General features: G+C 36.5%; 2 protein-coding genes and 1 non-coding gene across 8 annotated transcripts; 1 reads left to right on the plus strand and 2 right to left on the minus strand.

The window, feature by feature from the left end:
- Window positions 1-2,220: 2,220 nt before the first annotated feature.
- Window positions 2,221-7,086, minus strand: LOC140758117 (splicing factor U2af small subunit B-like). 5 transcript variants are annotated; one of them, XM_073094183.1, is made up of 7 exons: window positions 6,939-7,086; window positions 6,575-6,829; window positions 4,217-4,303; window positions 4,042-4,123; window positions 3,776-3,902; window positions 3,283-3,695; window positions 2,221-2,489 (listed from the first exon to the last, which is right to left on the minus strand). In XM_073094183.1, exons 2-6 carry the CDS (start codon window positions 6,809-6,811, stop codon window positions 3,302-3,304), a joined length of 927 nt encoding a protein of 308 aa, XP_072950284.1. In that variant the 5' UTR covers window positions 6,812-6,829; window positions 6,939-7,086; the 3' UTR covers window positions 2,221-2,489; window positions 3,283-3,301. The 5 variants fall into 5 exon arrangements, with proteins under 5 accessions (XP_072950284.1, XP_072950293.1, XP_072950276.1 ...); XM_073094192.1 differs by having other exon boundaries at window positions 2,221-2,509; XM_073094175.1 differs by having other exon boundaries at window positions 2,221-2,552.
- A 5-nt stretch (window positions 7,087-7,091) lies between these two features.
- TRNAL-UAA (transfer RNA leucine (anticodon UAA)) lies at window positions 7,092-7,174 on the plus strand. Its single transcript has one exon. It is a non-coding gene; the product is annotated as a tRNA-Leu (tRNA).
- Window positions 7,175-8,231: 1,057 nt separating this feature from the next.
- LOC140780231 (DNA repair protein RAD5A) lies at window positions 8,232-19,771 on the minus strand. 2 transcript variants are annotated; one of them, XM_073125648.1, is made up of 20 exons: window positions 19,126-19,768; window positions 18,918-19,051; window positions 18,671-18,806; window positions 18,299-18,351; window positions 18,079-18,223; window positions 17,825-17,976; window positions 17,662-17,746; window positions 17,310-17,579; window positions 17,049-17,195; window positions 16,776-16,931; window positions 15,746-15,813; window positions 13,550-13,672; window positions 13,346-13,445; window positions 13,149-13,261; window positions 12,193-12,471; window positions 11,610-11,810; window positions 10,476-10,569; window positions 10,307-10,378; window positions 9,230-9,328; window positions 8,232-8,878 (listed from the first exon to the last, which is right to left on the minus strand). In XM_073125648.1, exons 1-20 carry the CDS (start codon window positions 19,594-19,596, stop codon window positions 8,756-8,758), a joined length of 3,021 nt encoding a protein of 1,006 aa, XP_072981749.1. In that variant the 5' UTR covers window positions 19,597-19,768; the 3' UTR covers window positions 8,232-8,755. The 2 variants fall into 2 exon arrangements, with proteins under 2 accessions (XP_072981749.1, XP_072981757.1); XM_073125656.1 differs by lacking the exons at window positions 8,232-8,878; window positions 9,230-9,328; window positions 10,307-10,378; window positions 10,476-10,569 and having other exon boundaries at window positions 11,671-11,810; window positions 12,197-12,471; window positions 19,126-19,771.
- Between the last annotated feature and the right edge of the window lie 494 nt (window positions 19,772-20,265).

Below are 20,265 nucleotides of genomic sequence, written 5' to 3' on the forward strand. Positions count from 1 at the left end.
TTAAAATTATGTGCGTCTAGTTCTATACTAAAAGCGCAATTTGTTATAAAGAAAGTGCATAATTTGTATCCAAGACGTACATAAGGACTCAATATCGTTATTTTGAAAAACTAAAAGAGATTTTTAAGACAAATAACCCTCCTAAAACATGTTGCTCATACTCCGAAAAATTTACTCAAAGAACTCAAAATTCTGATATTGAGAGAAAAAAATAAAGTTGCCACAAGCCTTTATTTCATATAATCATTCCACTTGCTCTAAAGAAAACAAAAAGAAAGGTATGAACATCAATATTAGGACTTAAAACATTTATCAAGGATGATTTCTTGTGAAAATATTGTTATCGTTACATATGTTATATAAATATAGAAATGTATACTTTACTATGACTCAGGGAAGTATCCTCTACACTTCATTTTTGTGAATCTTATAAAGAAAAATATTATTCTTGATACACAATATTTCTTCATTTTGCCGAAAGACCCCTTATGTTACGGTAATAGCATTATAGCAAGACGAAACTCTTAAAACTAAATATATTTATTTTCTTATGCTAAATGTACAAATTTTTATAACCGAGTCTGCATAATTTATATCCCAGATGTATATATAGCCGAGAGATATTTAGTACAAATAGCCCTTTGTAAACCATGCTCCTCATTTTATGAAAATTTACCAATAAATACTCTAAATTGTAAGTTTCTTTGTGAAACAAACGAGTTACCACAAGCCTTCTCATATAATCATCCCACTATGAAACTCAGCCCTAAAGAAAACGAAACAAATTATAAAGATCAATATACGGACTCATAGTAGCTTCAAATGGATCAACTTTCAACAAATCTTTCCCATAGAAGTTCCCTCTTCAACAACTCTAATACTGCTGGAGAAGATTTCTTACAATTGGAGAAGAACTCAGTCCTATTACTGTTATAATTTCTCAACCATGACATACACAATCAACCCCCCCAAAGTCCAAACATAATAATTGGCCTGTACCAAAAGGAAGAAAACGAGAGAAAATAATAATAAATAAATAAATAAATAAAATTATGGTTGGTAAATATGCCACCAGAAGCTCGTGCAAAGAATTTCTAAACCAAAGTTTAGGCCACAAAATATCCAATCTTTATATAAGATTCTGGTCACACCTGTCATGATCTGAGTGCAAGTATGTGTGGTCCAGACAACCATTGCAGTGGTCCCTTGTTTCATGGGACAGTGATTCCTCAAGCATTTCTGTCAAGGCTTCACAGGACTTCTTCTGAAAAGGTCTGTGTGTCCTCACCACTTAATCAAGCAGGGTGGGGGGGCATCAAAGCTGCTGCCTGCCCAATTATGATGTATGAATAGAGGGGAAAGGCCAAAGCCAATGCTTAGGTGCAATGTACCTGGCTGGAGTTCATTTCAAAATTCCTATTTGAGACTACAAGGAGGACATGTACAACCCTCTGTGTGTGTGTGTGTGTGTGTCTGTAGTGAGGTGAGGTTGTATAAGTAAATTTGTCCTGCTTTTAAGGGGTCCCAAATCCAACCCTCTTACACCTAAAAATGTACAGATTGAAAGAAAAGGGAACCATGATACAAAGAAAAGGTCAGATTTTGAACAGTAAATGAGTTGTACCCACCGAGTATCTAACCCAGTATCAAATAATAAGTTGTTAACATCATTCAGACAGTCTTCAAGAAATAGTGACTTTGACTAATAATTAATCTAATAATTAACTTCTAAGTTATAACCACATTTAAGATATAACTCACACTCCAAGCCCAAGAAGAAAGCTGCAAGTCTGCAACTATGTGGCCATAGCTTATGGCATCAGCAAATAAGAATAAGGGCAGTAATATCTATCTGTGGAGATTAAAGTTAAGGGCGTGGGAGTCAGCTTTGGATCCCGAAAGAAAAGTTTGAACCATCACTTAGTTCAACAGATCACTGAAGACCCACTGACTTATACTATGAAATAAAACCTACATTGCTAGATGGCCATGGTGAACAAGGCAGTGCACTTCTAAAGCAACCAAAAGCTTCCGCCTATGCTGGATGATAAACAAATCACCTGATGCTTGCAGAGCATTGATCTAAATATATTGGGAAGGTGTTCTATGGGAGCCAATGAGGTACAAGATTCCAGCAAAAAAAAAACACACACACACACACGTTAATGTAGGCAGATATGCTATCCACCAAGAAATAATAAGAACTTAAACAACCGCAAGTCGCAACAAGCAAGAGTCTCCAACCGATTAAATATACCAGCAAACACCATTGTTCAACAAGATTATGAGCAAAATGCTCTTACAAATGTTAGACAGATATCCTAGGAAAACCAGTGTACTTGGTAAGAACCGAAAAAGTGCAGCAGCACTTGAGTTTTACATGGACTAATGATACCTGCAGTACTGACGTTCCACCTGTCATCTCACTGAAGGCTCTGCTGTAACATGACGCTACAAGTCATATCAATACATTTAAGTGCGCACCAAACCTGCACAAGTTCCATGTAAGCTGCATGAAAATGAGGTGGTCATAGTCGCAGGGATACCTGGACCTGCAAAGCTTGTAAACATGTAAGAACCTTTTGCAATAATGAGGCAAAACTATCAAAAATAAAAGGAGAAAACTTGCCTTACAACACTTGAGGCATGGTACATAAACTGTAAAAAGTGTCAGCATAACGCAACCAAGCATGCATGAAGTAGTCAAAATTCATATCTTAATCCCAAATGGCAGTCTCCAGTGACAAGCAAAATAGCAGTCACTATGAAGTTACACTATTATTTACACTGTAAATGCTAGCTATATTTGAGAAAATTTGTGAAATTTCTAACCAATAATGTTCATAGCTGTTCACCATCAACCTGCAGATTTAACATTTTAAAATTTGCGTGCTTATAATTTAATCCATAATTGGAAACCGTGCAGGCACAAATCAAAAGGCCTTTCCACAAAAGAAAGTTAGCAAGTAAATTGTGACCAAGTTATAAGTGCATACTTAGATAGCATGGTTTTCATTGATTGACCACATCCTGGACAGAAATTAGTATAATGGGAGTGAAGCACACAATGAATGCAAACTCGAAGTCAGGCTGTGTACCAAAAACAGAGGAAATCATTGAAAGTTTAAAAAACATTCCAATAGCACAGGATATTGAACCTGCATACCAACCACCTGCACAGTGGAAAATGGGCAGTAAGCTAAGTTTTAAGCAGGTGGCTTTTGCAAATTCTTTCCCCTCTTCTACTGACACGATTAAACACTTCAAGGACAAAGGACTAACCTGCAGTCATTTGCATCTCTTAATATCCTCCTCCATTCTGCTCAGACTGGTCATTGTATGGTCCATCATGTTCAGCAGCCCGGTTATCAGAGTGATTATTCTTGTTAGCAGATTCTGCCTGTTCTCTTTCCCTGTTCCATTGCTCAATTTTGGCTCTCCTTTCAGCACTACCCTCTCTAACTGGGCTCCTGTTCCTTCTCCCTCCAGGGCTTCTGCTACGACCCCTCTTATGCCCCGGACTTCGGCTCCTAGGCCTTCTTCCTCGTTCTTCATGATGCCTATCCCTGTCATCATGTTGTCTTCCATAACCACGGCCACCATGTGGGCGGTCTTCATAACCGCGGTGCCTCTGGGGACTGCGGCTTCTGCTATGCCTCCGCCGATATCTACCAAATAGTTGCCGCCTCAATTCCCTAGAGATTGAAAAGAAAATTCCGGTTAGATCAATAACATAAATCAAAGTTGGGTATCAAATGGACTGGCAAATGCGTACCTGCTAATCTTTTTCAAATGCATGAAATTGCAATAGCCACCTCGATTACAAGTGTTCTCTTCATACTGCCTACATGTAGCCTCACGGAAATCAGTAACTGGAGAGAAATCAACGATAATTGGGCGTCCTGAAAAAGAAGTTTAGTTTAGAAGGAATCAAGAATGAAAGATAAAGACAAAAAATACTGTTATAATAGTTAGAATGCAGATGAAATGAACCCCATTAGAAAAAGGAAGGTTATGAATTAGTCCGGCATAGAAAATGACCTGCATAGAATCGCCCTGTCAAATTCCGGAGAGCATTAGCAGCATGTTCTTCTTCTCTAAACTGAACATATACATTACCAACCTGTACATAAAGGGCATGAAGATCTAAGCAAGATTGACAATTTCAAGAAGAAAAGGAAGAATGCCAGATTGAGAATTTAATAGTAATTAATACCATATGGTCAGCGAGATTGTCGCAGATATTCAGGCTCTCAAGTTCGCCATACTTACTGAGCTCCTCAAATAGATCTTCATAGAAGTCCTGATGATAATAAAACACTGTTTCTATCAAAGTGCATATAAATACTAAATGTAACGTTGTTTCCTTATGCCGTAAGATCACAAATTAAATGTCAACATTTGAATTAGATTGGAAAATTTGCAAGTCAATTTGTATTATAAATTAGAATTCCTGGCCATCAAGACTAAAGAAATTGTATTACAGCTATGAAAGTTCTCTTGAAAAGATATTATAGCTAATAAAAATATTCACTTGTACTACATGTGATAAGGTATACGACAAACAAAGATATAGTAATAGCACAGTAACAAGAAAGTGTTATTAGAATGTCATCATAACTAGGTCAATTTCATTATATTTTATTTTCCCGACCCTAAAGGAATTAAACAAGCCAAAATATGGCTTATGTTCCGTTACGAAACTGTAACCCTGCATCTACTTTTTTTGGTAAACACAATAACTATATGCAGCATTCACCAAATCAATAGCAAGACCTAGGTTTTGGCCTTCTTCTGTCTCCTCACCACCTAAGCCTGCCTATGACACAAACATATTGCTAATGTGATGAAAGTGGTCAACAGGCTGTCTACAGGTAGATTTCTGAAATGCTACACTATTTACTTCAATCCAAATACACTACAAATAATCAGCCATTCAGATCCTCCATAATAATTTTGTGATTCTTGGCAACACCTCCGCACTTCCCCAATGTCCAAATATCCACAGGTTTCTTAGGATTCTTGAACTGGCCCCAAACCTCCTTTGCTTTAATCGACACATCTCTAGCATATTTACACTTCAGAAACAGGTAAGTAGCCGTTTCATCTCTACTGCAAAAACTACAGCTAGTATCCCCAGTCCAATTTCTCCTGGCTAGATTATCTCTAGTCAGGACCCTGTTATTATAAGCAAGCCATATAGAGACGCCTTATTCTTAAGAGGAATTTGTATTTTCCATATCCTTGGGATCACCTGGGAGATCTTACCTATATTATTAAGAAACATATAGTGAAAATCTCACTTGAGCCAAATCTCCATTTGGCACCATCTCTCTGATCACAGTCAAGTTTATTAGCATATCAGGACCCTCTTATTATAAGCAAGCCAAGAGAGAAGCCTTATTCTTAAGAGGAATTCACATTTTCCATGGCCATGGGATCACTCTGGAGATCCTGCCTCTATTATAAAGGAATAACAGTGCAAATCTCACTTGAGCCAAATCTACACTTGACACCATCCTTCTGATCAGTCAGCTTTATTAACATATCTCAAAATTTGAATCATGTCGTTCCTCCTAAAGCAAACCATCAAATAAAAACCTTATGTATTTTACCACCCAACAATCATCATCCCAAACATGTCAACATAACAACCCTCATCCCAAGCAATTGCATACAAATTAGGAAACATAATGACCAGAGAAAAATCTCTCAGCCAAATATCAGTCCAAAACCTCCCAGTTGTACCATCACCACCCTTTTAATCAAACTAATTTTACCATAGGAGCTAGTATGCATAACACCCCTCCAAAAATGAGAAACCCTGTTTGAGATCTTCAATTTAAATGATCCTTTTGTAATATCTTTTACATATGATAACAGCCCGGAATTGATTATCAGAAGCTAATAATTTCCATCACTACTTTGCCAAAAGGGCCAAAATCATATCCTGGAGGTCCAAAACACCCAGACCACCCATCTTCTTCTTTTACAATCCCATTTCCAATAAACCAATTGATAATGTTTAGCATTCTAAAAAATATCAACTTTACAGATATATTTGCTTCTAAGTTCTAACCTACTAAAAGTAATGTAAACTTCCTTACAGTGTAAAAGAAAATGTCCAAAATCCTAATCTGGATTAGAGGCAACAAACACATAAAGCATGGAGATGGATACAAGATATGCATACGAAATGATACACCGCTAGGAGAAATGCCAAAAAAGTAAGGATATTGCACATGCCTGTGTACACACATACAAGTTTAATGTATAGTGACTTGGGGTTAGCAAATTCTTGTTATCTTCTGTATTCTTGTATATTATTTAATCAAGGAATTGTTCATGTAACATATGAAGTATATATCTAGGCACATCTCCAACTTATTCACCAGCAATGCTAAACATCCATAACTAAACATTGTCAGTAATACGAGAAAAGGCTATAATTCTATCATTTACGAGAAAGCTCTTCTGAAAACAAGGTTAGGAAAGTCACGGACATCAAAGAACTCAACTTTCCAGGACAATAGCCGATTTGAAACAAGTCGAAAGCTAGGAAGAACAGAATAACCTCGAAGTGCTGCTGGATCTTGCGAGGATCCATAGCCTGGCCCTGGGGGTCAACTCCAGGGGTGATCATATCGGGCCTCTGGTACATGTTGGAGAGGCAAAGGGTGGGGCTGATGCTGGGCTTCGTGTGCAGACGAGAGCATCGATCGCCGTGGCGGCAAGCACCAATCTTGAAGTAGAAGGGACAGTTGACGCGATCCTTCTCCGTGCCAAAGATCGAGGCCAGGTGCTCCGCCATCGGGTCGAAACCCTAACCCTAGAAAAAAAAGCAGGAAGATGTTTACCGAGAGGAGAAATCCAAGTGGAAGGGTTTTAGATCTTTAATTTCAAATAGGAGGAGAAGAGAAGAGAGGAGGACAGCGTACGATTAGGAGAGGAGATAGAATTGGGGGAGAGTTTCGAGCGCAAAGACGGCGGGGACGGCCGAAATTTTTGTGCTCCAAGACACCGGCACGAATTAGTAGTAGGGTTTGAGTATTAACTGGATAAAAATAATTTTATCAGTAATTTCACAACTTGCTGGTTTGCCCGAGTGGTTAAGGGGGAAGACTTAAGATCTTCTGCACTCAAGTGCGCATGGGTTCGAACCCCATAGCCAGCATTTATATATATTTTTTAATGATGTTTGGTTTTTATAGTTGGGATAAGAAAATTGATATGGTTTTATTGTCTTCTTCTTAGTTTGACGTAAATGGATATTTGTAATTTTATTTACAACTACAATACTGTCCACTCTTTATTTTTTTTATTTTTTATTTTTTTAAGAAAAAAAAAATTATAGATTAACTGAACAGTTACAAATGTCTCCCGGAGTATCGGAGACCAAAATATGCCTAAGCTCTAGAGGGTATCTCCCATCTCAAATACAACCAAAGCCTAAGATTCTATAATGCTTAGCAAGCCAGCCCACAGTTCAATTGGCTTCCCGATAAGTGTGACTAATTTTACAATTTTTATAATTGTTAGTTATGTAAATAATATCGTCGATAATGGATGTTAAGAACCAGTGTAGCTTCTTACCACCTTGCAAAATGCTGACAAGAGCGGAAGAATCGGTCTCAATCCAGATGTTGGTGTAACTCTTTATTATTTTTAGAATATTGTCAACTGCCAAGTATATTATACTCTTATAGCATTATAATATTTAATATGGATCTAACCTTGAAAATGTAGCACAATACATAGCATAAATAGTACATAAATAAATAAATAAAGAGAATTTGAGAGGGGAAAGGTTTATCATTTGCGTATATTCAGTCTATTAATACTTGTTTGGCTTCATTTTTCTATTATAAAAAGAGGTTTATCTGAAAACACTCGTTTTATCTTATGTTGCCAAATGTGCAAACCGCTCACACCAAACCGCCAGAATCGGACGGCTTTTAGGGAAAAAGAATAAACAGGCAGCAAGCATGATGCAGGGAAGGTGGAGTTTTCAGTAAGATTGACCTGCACCATATAACAGACTGGAGAAATTCAAACTCAAAGTCCAAATGAAGCAGAACAGCAGGGGAAGTATCGACTCAATATTTCAGACACAACATCAAATTATAACTCCATCGACGCTAATGGTGAGAAAGAGAGCTGATAAAAGTGGCTGGTGAACTAGGACCACAAAATACGTGCCTTCTTTCATATTACAAGTGACCGTGCCAATATAAGCAAACACATTGTATTAGAAATGTAGCAGTTTTAATATTGTCGCTGATTTCTGTATTTCAGATGACAACCAAATTGTCAATGTTGGTGCCGAACTAATTACATTATGCTTATACTGTCAAGCAGTGTGTTTACAATCTCTTCTTGTCTGCTGATATAATTGAAGCCTCCGCAACATGCTCTCTAGCGGTCATAGTTTTAGGAAACAAAATTGTTGTCAAAGAAGACACTGCTCCATGGAATTATAATGTAGACAGAGAAGGGAGGAAGAAAACTGTAGTCACCCAAAACTTGGTTGCTGATGATATAGAGAAAACAAGGTAGCTTCTGGCTCCATTGACGATAACAGCACTATCATCACTGCCAGTCAAACTTGCATAAGGGCATGCCACAAAATGGTAGCTTCGTCCCTCGTCGACAATAATGAACTTGATTGAGGCAATTATAAACTCAATTGAAGCGGCATCCGATGCATCTCTATAGCAGATGCAGGTGACTGACCATTATATCTTTAAATTATCTTCTATGTGAACAGCATCTTCAATTCTTCTATACGTGCAGTGCGGACCTCCTGATCAGTCAAAGCCCCAGAGATCATCCTCTGTTTTCGGGCCTGTATAGCTTCCATTCTTTCCTCCACTGTTCCCTACAGAGGACAATTCAAAGACAATATCAGAAGCCAGTAAGAAGAAGATACAACTCAGTTCCTAGTACAAAGCTACACCGTTAGCTAGAATATAAAGATCTTTATACATAGCAAGTAGTTTACAATTAGAAAACAAAGAAAAAAAAAATCAAGAGTTGTCCATCAGGTAGCAAGTTTAGACTATTACTCTTGCAACATTCTCTGCAGTAGGTCCAACAAGATGAGAATCAATTAAGGCTTTAAAAGACTAACCAATAAGAGAATAGAGGATTATTCAAAAAGCTCAGATAATTTGGTGTTCATCTATAACTGAACCACAAGACATGAAAGTGAGTTCAGAATATTTTTTACCTTCACAATGAATCTTTTGATTGAAACTGTTTTTGTTTGGCCAATACGGTGAATACGCATCACAGCCTGTTCCTCAACAGCAGGGTTCCACCAGGGATCCTGAAAGAAAGAAGCATGGTTAGATTATACATATCGAATCTACAATGATTAACAATGCAAATGAATTTCAAATATCATAAAGAAAATCATTTTAAATTGTATAATATATCAATATGCCAATATGCCATGATACAATCAATAACCATTTTGAACATAAGTTAAATGTTTAGTACTTTAATGAGAAACTGGTGATCCCAAGTCTTCCATAGGAACAATATACATGATCGCAAGTCTTCTATAAATTGGTCTCCCTACGCTTCTGAAAAATGGATCCTCTTCCTCTCTTAGTTGTTAACCACTATCATACAATCAATCATGATGACAATAATAAAGGTCGCTGTGATCAGATTTTTCAGCTATCGAATAATTGCTTCAAACCTAGTTTCACTGACCAGGCTATTTTAAACATCCTAACTGTGACACCATCGTATGTTTTAGGGCATTGAAGCACCTCAAACTTTTGGAAAGAGAAGCATTAGTCACATCTTTTCAACACTACGGGTACCACGTTGGACATTTAAAAATATATGCAAAATGAAATTGTACAAAACATGCCCATTCATTCCTATATAAAGTTTCACAACTAAAAGAGGAATTTACTTGGCACCAAATTTTCACTGTTCTTTTACCAATCCATTTTTGTGTCTATTGAGAGGTGCGGACCTCACAAATTCACATGCAAAAGCATTTTAACACATATTTTCCATTTTGTCTAAGGGACCTCCAATTATGTCAGGACAGATTTTAGAAGCATTTTCTGTCAATATTTAGATTGGGACTTATCATCATTCTTTATGGAGAGCAATTATACAAATGAGACTATAAACAGCAAAGAAAGCCTGTAAAAGTTCAAAAGGAAAAAAAAAAAAAACTTCAAATCTGTTATCATAAAGATTAAAACATGAGCTTAGATGCAGCACAGATATTTTGACTCAATATTCTCTAGATTCTGCATGATAAGTTGGAAATGTCTTTTACCATAACAAAGGCATTTGATGCAGCAGTAAGATTTATCCCGACACCACCTGCCTTCAGTGACATCAGCAATACCTGCAGTAATGAGAAATTATATGATTAAATACAAACAATAAAGACCAAACTTTGTGAGTTAATAGCAGCTAGAAAGAAAACGGCAAAGATGATCGACCAATATGTTCTTATCCTCTGAAAACTCCTTAATTACTTTCTCCCTCTGCTGTTGATTCAAGGTCCCATCCAGTCGAGTAAATGAGAAATTGCATCTGGAACGAAAATGTACTCAAATAATATTACAACTTATAAGAGGACAGTGCTTGTCTGCCAATAGAAATTTAAGGCAAAAATGTACAGTCCAGCAATAGTAAGTTCCACGTTTACCAACCATTCATATTCATATTCATATGCTGCTATGGCTATACCATTTTCAGAAACCTCTTAGCTTTCATTATAAACATTATTTCTACCATAGAAAACCTTTAGCTATCAAATCTCTGGCGATTAAATGAAGAAAAGAAGGCCCTCAAGAACAAATCTGTCTTGACAACTAATGACATCAACAGGGAAAGTGGCTTGGAAATAAACAATATAATTTTCACCTTATAATAGTGTATTTAGTTTACATTATTGTATGAATTAATCGGAATGGCCTCATCCTGTGAACTGCAGGACACACGGGCATCTATTTTTAGAATTTTCTGCTCCTTATCCTTATAGCCGATATCTGGCATCATCTTCACAGCTCTTTAAACAATGGAGAACTACGCTTTGAAGTAGAGCCTAAGAGTACATTGACATTCTTACAATTTAGGGCAACAAGCTAATCTTAAAGTCCTTGTTTGCTTTGAGTTTATAAATCTCCTCTAACTGGTTCAGTAAATAAAATCTTTTTATCTTTTTTCATATCTAATCAAGTTAACTCTTTAAAAAATCAAGACTAAAAAACAAAACTAACTAATCGAGTTCAAGACTTAGTTTCAAATCAAACAAAGCCAAAAGTTCTACAAATTCTATGCATGCCAGGAGAGAGAGTTGTTATTGTAAAGGTAATAATAGCAAGGCAATATCTCATACTCTAACCACTTTGAGTATCTCTTAAGGAATAAAAGATAACACACTCAGACATGGTGAGAGCTTATAGTGTCTCAATTAAACTGTAAACCACTGATTGGAGGAGTCAAACTTCTGAATGCCTAGTGCGAAAACGAGTGTCTCAACCATTGGGATACTAGTTGAAAGGCCTTAGAAAAATATATATATATATATATATATATATATATATCATGAAACAGGAAATTTCTGTTACCTAGAAAGTGGGATTTGCAGAAGATCCAAGAAAGAAGTCCATTGGCTAAAGATTATGCTTTTGGCACCTGAACTCCGAAGATTTTCCAACTCTCTTAGAAGAAAAGAAACCTTTGAGGATTCAACCCAATTTTTTTCGATATCAATTCGGAAACGACTGCTGCTAGGAGCTGTTATAAGATCTTGCCTGTTGATGGATTTTCTGTATAGAAAACAAACATGTTACATTTTCATAGAGACATTCAGAAGAAAAGGTTAAAAATTTGAGATAGGAACTGTAAATTCACCACCTACTCTAAAAGTTTAAGACAACAATTTTTATACATTATATTTAACACTCTCTCATTTTCAGGATGAGATATTTTGATGAGCCCAAAAAATATACTTAATTTAAATGGATGGAGCTTTATATTTTAAATAATAGACGGATATGGTAGGATTCAAACTCAGAAATTCTACTCTAATACCACGTCAACTAATCAACTAGTCGAAAAGCTTAAGCTATTAAATAACGGTAACTTTTATATTTTTATATTTTTATATTTTTATATTTAACAGAAACAAAGAAAAGAGACTGATGATACCTACAAACAGGACAAAGGCCAGCTGTGGCACTCCGCCAACTTGCCAAGAGACACTCTCGACATAACCGATGAGCACATGGTGTCAGTACTGCATCCTCAAAAGCTTCTAAGCATATTGGGCATTCACCTTCTTCACCTTTCTGCAACTCTTCCATAACCTCCTTAATATATGCCTTTGAAGGAACGGCATTGGAATCACCAGCAACAGAATCCTTACCACCTTTCAGAAAGCGCTTTGCAAGCTTGTTGAGGTCTGAGAACTCTTGTGTATCACCACGACTGGGCAGAATAGAGGTTTTGTCACAAAAGAAAGATATTAGAATATACTGTTCTATGCAACACATATAGTCTATATAGATGTCTAAACAGATACCAACAAAAGGCAATTGCTTGAACAAGTCAAATGAAGCAATATGATAGTTTGGAATATGAGTATCAATTCAAACCTTCATGGTAATATTCTAATGATGGACCATTGGACGTGGTATAAAAGTCCAAGTCTGAAACTAAGCAATTAAAAAGGACCAGAGCAGTAAATCTGAATCAACTAAATAAAGTGTAAAGAGAAGTATATATGAATATAAATAAATAAAAAGATAACCATAAAAGTTAGGATGAAAAATGCTTAATAATAGTACAAAAAATAGTTACTTTTACTGACTAGCTACTAGCACAAACGAAGATGATGTGCAACCACATAAAAACAATAATGTATTAAATCGACTAAGGTTTTTTCTTTATTTGTAATTTTTAAAGAGGCATCTATTTTGAGGCCTCAGACTTTTATTTGGAATAAATGTGGAAACTGGAGGCCAGAAATTAAAGTCTGACTGGTCACAACAGCATAACTACATGATGCCAGAAATATGTTTGAAACTAGAATGACGGTAATAAGAACTTCATAAACAATAACAAATATGACAGACAGCAAGTTTTACTACATATCCAAAGATAACCTCATGACAAGGAATGGATGATCACAACATTGCCGAAGGCGTAACAGCAACTCCAAAATTGATGCATAATTGTGAAGAACTCTCCCTTGTTCAACAAACTGATCAAATTTTACCTAAGAAAAAGCCTCAAGTTGTAATGTTAGTTGCTGAAAATAGACACACTTCTTCCGAAATTAAAACATAAAAATCAGATATACCTTAGATCTTCGAAACAGAGCCTCATAGAAGTCCTTCTCACTTTCTGAGAGCTCACAGTAAAGCACTTCAATATTTGCTGGAGGAAGAATAAGTATAGGCCTGTAGCAAAATATAATTACAAGGAGGCTATAAGCTATTACACATTAAGAAAATTAGCACATAAATCTATAATTAATTGGCGCTCAAAGAACTGACTATCATACCGGCCCTCCTTATCCGTACTAGACTTGGTTCTTCTTAACATTATAGGCTTTAGTATAGACTGCACGAGCTTTAATCCACGTTCATCACCCTCTTCGTGGGGCTTTTGTATAAGCTTATTCCATCTTCAGGAGGCAATAGACCATATAAGAATGCATAAATAATCTCATCATTCAATAAGAAAAGAAGATAATATGTGGAGAAAAAGAAATCGAAAAAGAATAACAGATCTTTGGAAAAACATTTTTTAATAATCAGCATAACAGTATCCTCTTGTTTTATTCTAAAGCAAACAAGCTGCTAGCAAGTAGATCACTAAAGGAACTGGTGAGAGCCTGTAATCACCTTTCATTTTACCTCACAAATATCCTGAGGTCATAAACATTGTAAAATTCCAATCAAGCACCTTATTACATTATTCATAGTGCACAAATTTATACTGAAACAAGCATAAAATAGTTGCTAGTATAGCTATAAGAGTAGAGAAATTTTATTGATTCTTTGGTTTAAGCTATATTGAACTGCACACAAGGCATGCTTGCAAAATCCAAACTCCAAAGCTCAGCCCATTCTCTAATCTATGCCATCTGAGAGAAGCTAGCCAAATATAAGTTGAATCTTGGTAAGTAACAGTATATGGAATTAAATGAATCATACTTTAAGACTGATATTGTCCTAGAGTCACTCTTATAGATTCTATATGGAAATATTCCAAATAATAGCAACCAAATTCTCTCAAAACAGAAAGTACAGCAGGAAACAGAAGAGCAGGAACTTCAAATAGAATAAGAATGTAATTTCTGATGTTGTACAGCCTCTGTCAATTGCAGAGTGTCTCAGAAGTGTAGGATCATCAGAGTAAACAAAGTGAGTATAGACGTGATTTGATGAACCATCCATCACCCTACCGATCCTATTATGCCACCTTACTCTTTTATTTCCTTAGTAAAAAAACATGAGTTCAATACAATTATACAACCACTACAGATAGTCTTCCAGTGATCGGAATTATGGAAATTTGTCAAACACCCATCCTATAAGATAAGCTTTTTTACCCTTCCTATTTACATATATCTGTCAAATTAATATCTCAACAGTGTTGTTGAATTTTTCCTTGGTCAAGTAGGAAAAGAAAATTCAATCTTCACCATAATAATAAGAAAGTCTTGTCACTTGTCAGGTTAAAGGTCAAGGAAATTAATATTTTGGTCATGTGAACACAGTCCGAATTAGGTTCCTGACAACACATGGCAGAAAATCAGCAGTCAAGAGTTATAACTATTGCCAGCAATTGTGGAGAAATAAGAACTCATTAAGTTTGTACTAATGAAGTTGTTAGGCTATGTCTATAGGAATAAACAATTTAAGAATCATTAAAGTTAACATTCTACATGTCTGAACAAAACCATATTCTTCGAAAAAATCATGATTTTGCATTATGAGAGGTAAAATGGAAATGCCAAAACAGTGCAAACACATTAAGGAATTGAAAGACACAAATGACCATAATTAGGAAGTTAACAATACCAGGAAAATTTTCTCCTACCAATACATCATGTTTTCGTTTGTAAAGCACCAAGGAAGACATGAAAACTAAAATGAAGCTGATAAAAAGAACTTTAAAAGTCCTCCAAAAACTTGAATTAGATTCTACCAGTATCCATGTGCTTGCTGACCCTCAATCATGCTCTGTTCCGAGCATCACAGCAAAATCATTCACAACCTTATATTGTTTTACTAGTATTACATATTAATTGTCTACCATTCTCAGGTAAAAATCTTTGATGCATGCAACATTTGTATATAAGCACATTATAGCATTTTTAGCCTAGTCCTCATAACCGTATATTAAGCATTAAGCCCAAATGGAGCAAGCCATTTCGCTTTAGCCATTCCTTTCCAGATATCACTTACATTACTATGTTCCTTGCTTGCATTACTGTATTACCCAGAGAAGCAAACATCTCAGATAGACACAAAGGGCCTAAAGATAACTTATTTGAGTGCCACTATAGAAGAAAATGATGAGTCTTGCATTTCACAATCACTGACAACAATTCAAAACCAAGGTTAATGCAAGAAAAAACAACGGAGATTCCATAGAAAACATAGAGGAAAAAAGAATTTTAGCACTTCACAATTAACACATATAGCATAAAACCAAATAACAGAAAACCACTAAAAATAGCCACACTTACATCCCCCAGTTTCTCCAAGGCTCAACCCTCAAGAATCGGAGAAGACTGTACATATCCTCCAAATTGTTCTGCCAGAATAGAAAATATCAAAAAGGGCCAAAGTTATACACATCAAGCAATAAAATGGCATAATAACAAACAATTTGAAGTCTTGATTAGGACATATCTAATTATCTATATCCCAAAATTAATTGACACGAGTTAGTTAAAGACAGCCGATAGTGGCCTAAAGTATTACCAATTCAAATGTCCCGAGATCACTACCAAAACAAGGAGGAAGAAGGCAGATACAGAATTACGCTTACATGATGAACAAAGAGAAGAACAGGACATCATAAACTAGATCAATATTGAAAAAAGAAATGACAAGGAGCAAGCTAAAAGATAGCTATGCTAACAAGAAGATGCAACTGGATTACGATGACTGAACTATTATTTTCCCACGGTTTTGAATTGACAAAACTGGAGCTGGAGAAAGAATAGAAATTGCAGATATATGAAGATATCAAAGATTCTAGCTTAACTAAATCTCAAAGATTTGGTAAAGAAGATTACTGGATAAATAGATTATATCAAAGTCCACCTATTGCGAGATCCTTGTTGTACAGAAAGAGATGATTTCCACAATCCACATCCAATGGTAGTCAGAAAGTTGCATATTACTTTGTATAGAAAGATAAATAGATGAAGGGTTTCTAGATCAGAAGAGCCAATGGACACTAGGTGAAGACTTCTTTCTGAAGACAGAGTCGATTAGATGAAAGCATAATCATATGAGTGCCATCTTGGACGACATAATATGGAGATATGAAAACGGAGAATGGCAGAAACAAAACAGTCAGCAAGAACCTGGACAACACATTTAAATATCATATAACTAGCTTCATCATTCTTCCTGTCCACATACTTATTTTTAACATTCTTCACATGAGAATTATTTACACTAGGATGTGAAAGAGAAAACTGATTCAAAATAAATGGAAAACCACAAATGCTCCAGTCCAGTATAATAGCTCCAAAGGTTATTTACCTGAATAGGTGTACCAGAAAGACACCACCTCCGATCAGCAGTGAGACCAGCAGCTGCTACAGAAATTTGACTTTTAGCCGACTTTATATTATGTGCTTCATCAAGTACAACTCTGAACCAGTGGACTGAATAAAGTCCACCAATGTCTGCAGCACTCTACTAACAGAAGATGATGAATTCAGGAAGTCAAGACATAAACATGTTTACGTGAAAAGGTTTAAGGTATATTCTACAACTTGATTTGAGAAAATAATATTTGACATCAGAAAGTACCTCGGCAGAAAATTCTGATGCCAAAACACCATAGGTAGTTAGAACAACATCACTCTGTGCTAGGAAGTTGGCATCCTTTGCTCTGCTTTGCCCATAATGAACATAAAGACTAAGAGAACCAGGCTTCACATGGCTTTCAATCTCTGTCTGTCACCAAACAAATGAAAATTTTACTATTCAGTAGTTGCAAATAAGGTGAGCAGCATATCCATTGCACGCAACCAGTTATGGTAAAGTAAAGCACCACAAATCATGCTTTACCTTCCATTGTCCTAAAAGGGTCATTGGACATACTATTAGATTGCCACCTCCTATGAGTGAGACCTTGGATTTCAACGGCTTATTGAAATAAGACATACTTGTTAACTTTTTCGAGACATCTGCAGATTGTTCAGACATATTGTTGAATTCATTAGATTCATCAGAGACCTGACTTGCAGGGGCAGGAGGCAAGCACCCTTTTCTAGGGTCAGAAAGCAGAAGAGCTATAGTCATGATGGTCTTTCCTAACCCCATTGCATCTGCCAGAATCTTCAAATTGCATAAATTATTCAGTATATAAATTGCTTTAATAAGTAGAAACTGCATTTGTTTCAAGAAAGGATATCAGTACCCCGCCTCTTGCAATTTGAAGAGTACTAGGAAACTCAATAGTGGCATCCCCTGAAAATGCGTTCAAATAAACAGCTAGCCCCCTCCTGTAAATTCAAACGAGAACTATTAGAACTCTTGTTAAATAACAATGAAACAGACATGTGCCTTTATGTTCATCATACTTGTCCGCAAGATGATATGCATCCCAACATGGATGAAGAGCCATTTTTGAATCTTCTGAACACCTTCCTTTCTCCAGCTGCAGCATCCAATGAAGAGCCTGTTTTTGATAAGGACGTAATTCACATTGGAGACTGTCAGGTGGCATCATTTCCTGAAAGGAAGGTAAAAAGAGTTTTACACGATCAAGTAAGATGATGCAAAATTGCAAATAATTATGTGAATATAAACCAAAGACTAAAAGTTATACGAGTACCTCTAATTCGGAATTTTCCGTGATTCCTATAATGTTATCTAAATCAGAATCTGAAATTATCTCCTGTTCATTTTCAACTTTAATTCCTTCAGAAGATAACTTTCTACATTTTTCAGAAGGTAAAACTGCTGCAGTTACTCCAGAGCTGCTCTGTTCAAGCAGTATCATCAGAAACAATCTAGCTGAAAAATATAATGTGAGTGGATTATTTAGCAATTACCACAGAGACATGGGCCGCTTCCTAATGTAAAGGTCCTCTGGACTAAACTCAGCCTGAAGTTTCAGAGAAACACATAAACAATTAACAATGTGAAGTTTGACAATAAAAAGAAGAATCAGAAAATTACTACATAAGTAAAGGTCAGCCTGTCAATAGAAAATAAAAAATATAGGTTTAATAATCAATAACACTGTTGTAGACCATTTCAAACGTCTATAATAAATTAAGTGTTATTCAGTAAGAACGTTGAAAAATACATTATGAGCATCTTCAGTTAAGAATCAAAGCAACTGATCAATCTAGTCATCTAAAATAAAACAATGTAACAAAAAGAATTAAGATGACAAATATATGATAGACCAACCAACTCACCTTCTTAAAAGGAGTGAGTCCAAGTAATCTGAATAGGGTTGGAAGTGGATGAATTGCAGACTGCTCGCTGGTGACATGAGTGCTCTTAAGTGATGATTGGATGGTCTTACGGAACAAAGAACTATTGATGTACACACTGCAAGGTCCCAACACGCATAAGTACAGAAGTAAAATTATAAAACGAAGGAAGAAGCACGCACAATTGCAGGTGCAAGAAGTTGGATTTGAAGTTTCAAAATAATCATACATGATATACAATGTGATATCATCCATGATGGAAAGGATTTCCGGAGCAGATTTGCAGCAGCCTTCGACCCTAATCTTCCTCTCCCTTGCAAGAGGCAACAAGCAGCGAGCCCATTCATTTGGAATTCGACCAATCTACAAGCATCCACCATACAAATAAGTGAATAACTGACATTCTTAGCGATAAACAGGACCAGTGACGGCATCACCTCTCCGTGCTCTTCCGTCGAGAACCGCACGATCTCCGAGCAAGAAGCAACAGTGCGCCCCCGGCCGAAGAACCTAGTGGCCGAAGGAGAACCCGAACTCTTCGTTGAAGGGAACGAAAAAGTCACCTTGTCACCCGCCTTGAGCCTTCTACCCTTGCAGGTGGACAGCCCCGTGATATCTGAGCTCCCGATAAGCCACCAGTTGCTATCATCCAAAGCCAGTGGCGTGGCATCCGCCACACCCGAAGCTTCGTTGGCCAAATTGGTCGAATTCGACCGAGGTTTAGGGCTTTCGACGGCGGCAGGGGCGGCGGTGAGGCGGAGATGAGGGGTGTCGAAGATGATATTGATGGCGGCAGCAGCGTCGTTATTGGCCATGTGCAGGGCGCGGATTATGTCCATCTCTGAGAAGCCTTCGCCGACCACGGAGCGGACAACGGCGATCTGGTCGTCGGTGGGCTTGTTCCCCATTGGAGAAGCATGAGAGGGTGAGAGGAAACCCTAACCCTACAAGAAGGCGAAGAGCGAAGAGCGAAGAGCGGAGAGGAGTGTTGACGTCGTGAGCGGCGGAGAAGAGCGCGAAGATGTCGACGGGGGCAGCCGCCCTCGAAAAGCTTTTAGAAGGAAGAAAAATATTTGTTGGAATAAAAATAAAAAAAATAAAAAGAGAGAGCGAGGGAAACAAAATTCCCGCCCCGTCCGTCTACTTACTACTACTATAGTTATCTCAATGGAAAATTCTGATCGCGACTTAAATTTATAATGACAAGTTTATTTATCAGATAAAAAAGTTAGTTAATTTTTGTTTTAATTCGTAAATTAAAAAGGTAGCAATCTCTTTAAAAAATAATAATATTCTTCTTGGAACGAAATAAAGTGGAATTAAGTAAAAAATAAAACTTTCTCTCTCCAATTCAAAAATAATGTAAGGATAATATGGTTTTAAAAAATAAAATTAGAAGATCTTGTGACAAAATTATAAATAAATGAGACCATGTAATGAGAAACCTGTCTTAAATTTACTAGGCAAAAATCTTTTTTTTTTTCGGGGGGGTATTTTATGCATAGTGATAAATATAATTATCTTAGCATTTGGACGGAGAATAAGAATTTTTTTAGAGTAATTTAGTAGATGAAACA

Source organism: Typha angustifolia, chromosome 1 (genome assembly GCF_048772165.1).
Source record: "Typha angustifolia cultivar Huaian chromosome 1, ASM4877216v1, whole genome shotgun sequence".
Classification (NCBI taxonomy): domain Eukaryota; kingdom Viridiplantae; phylum Streptophyta; class Magnoliopsida; order Poales; family Typhaceae; genus Typha; species Typha angustifolia.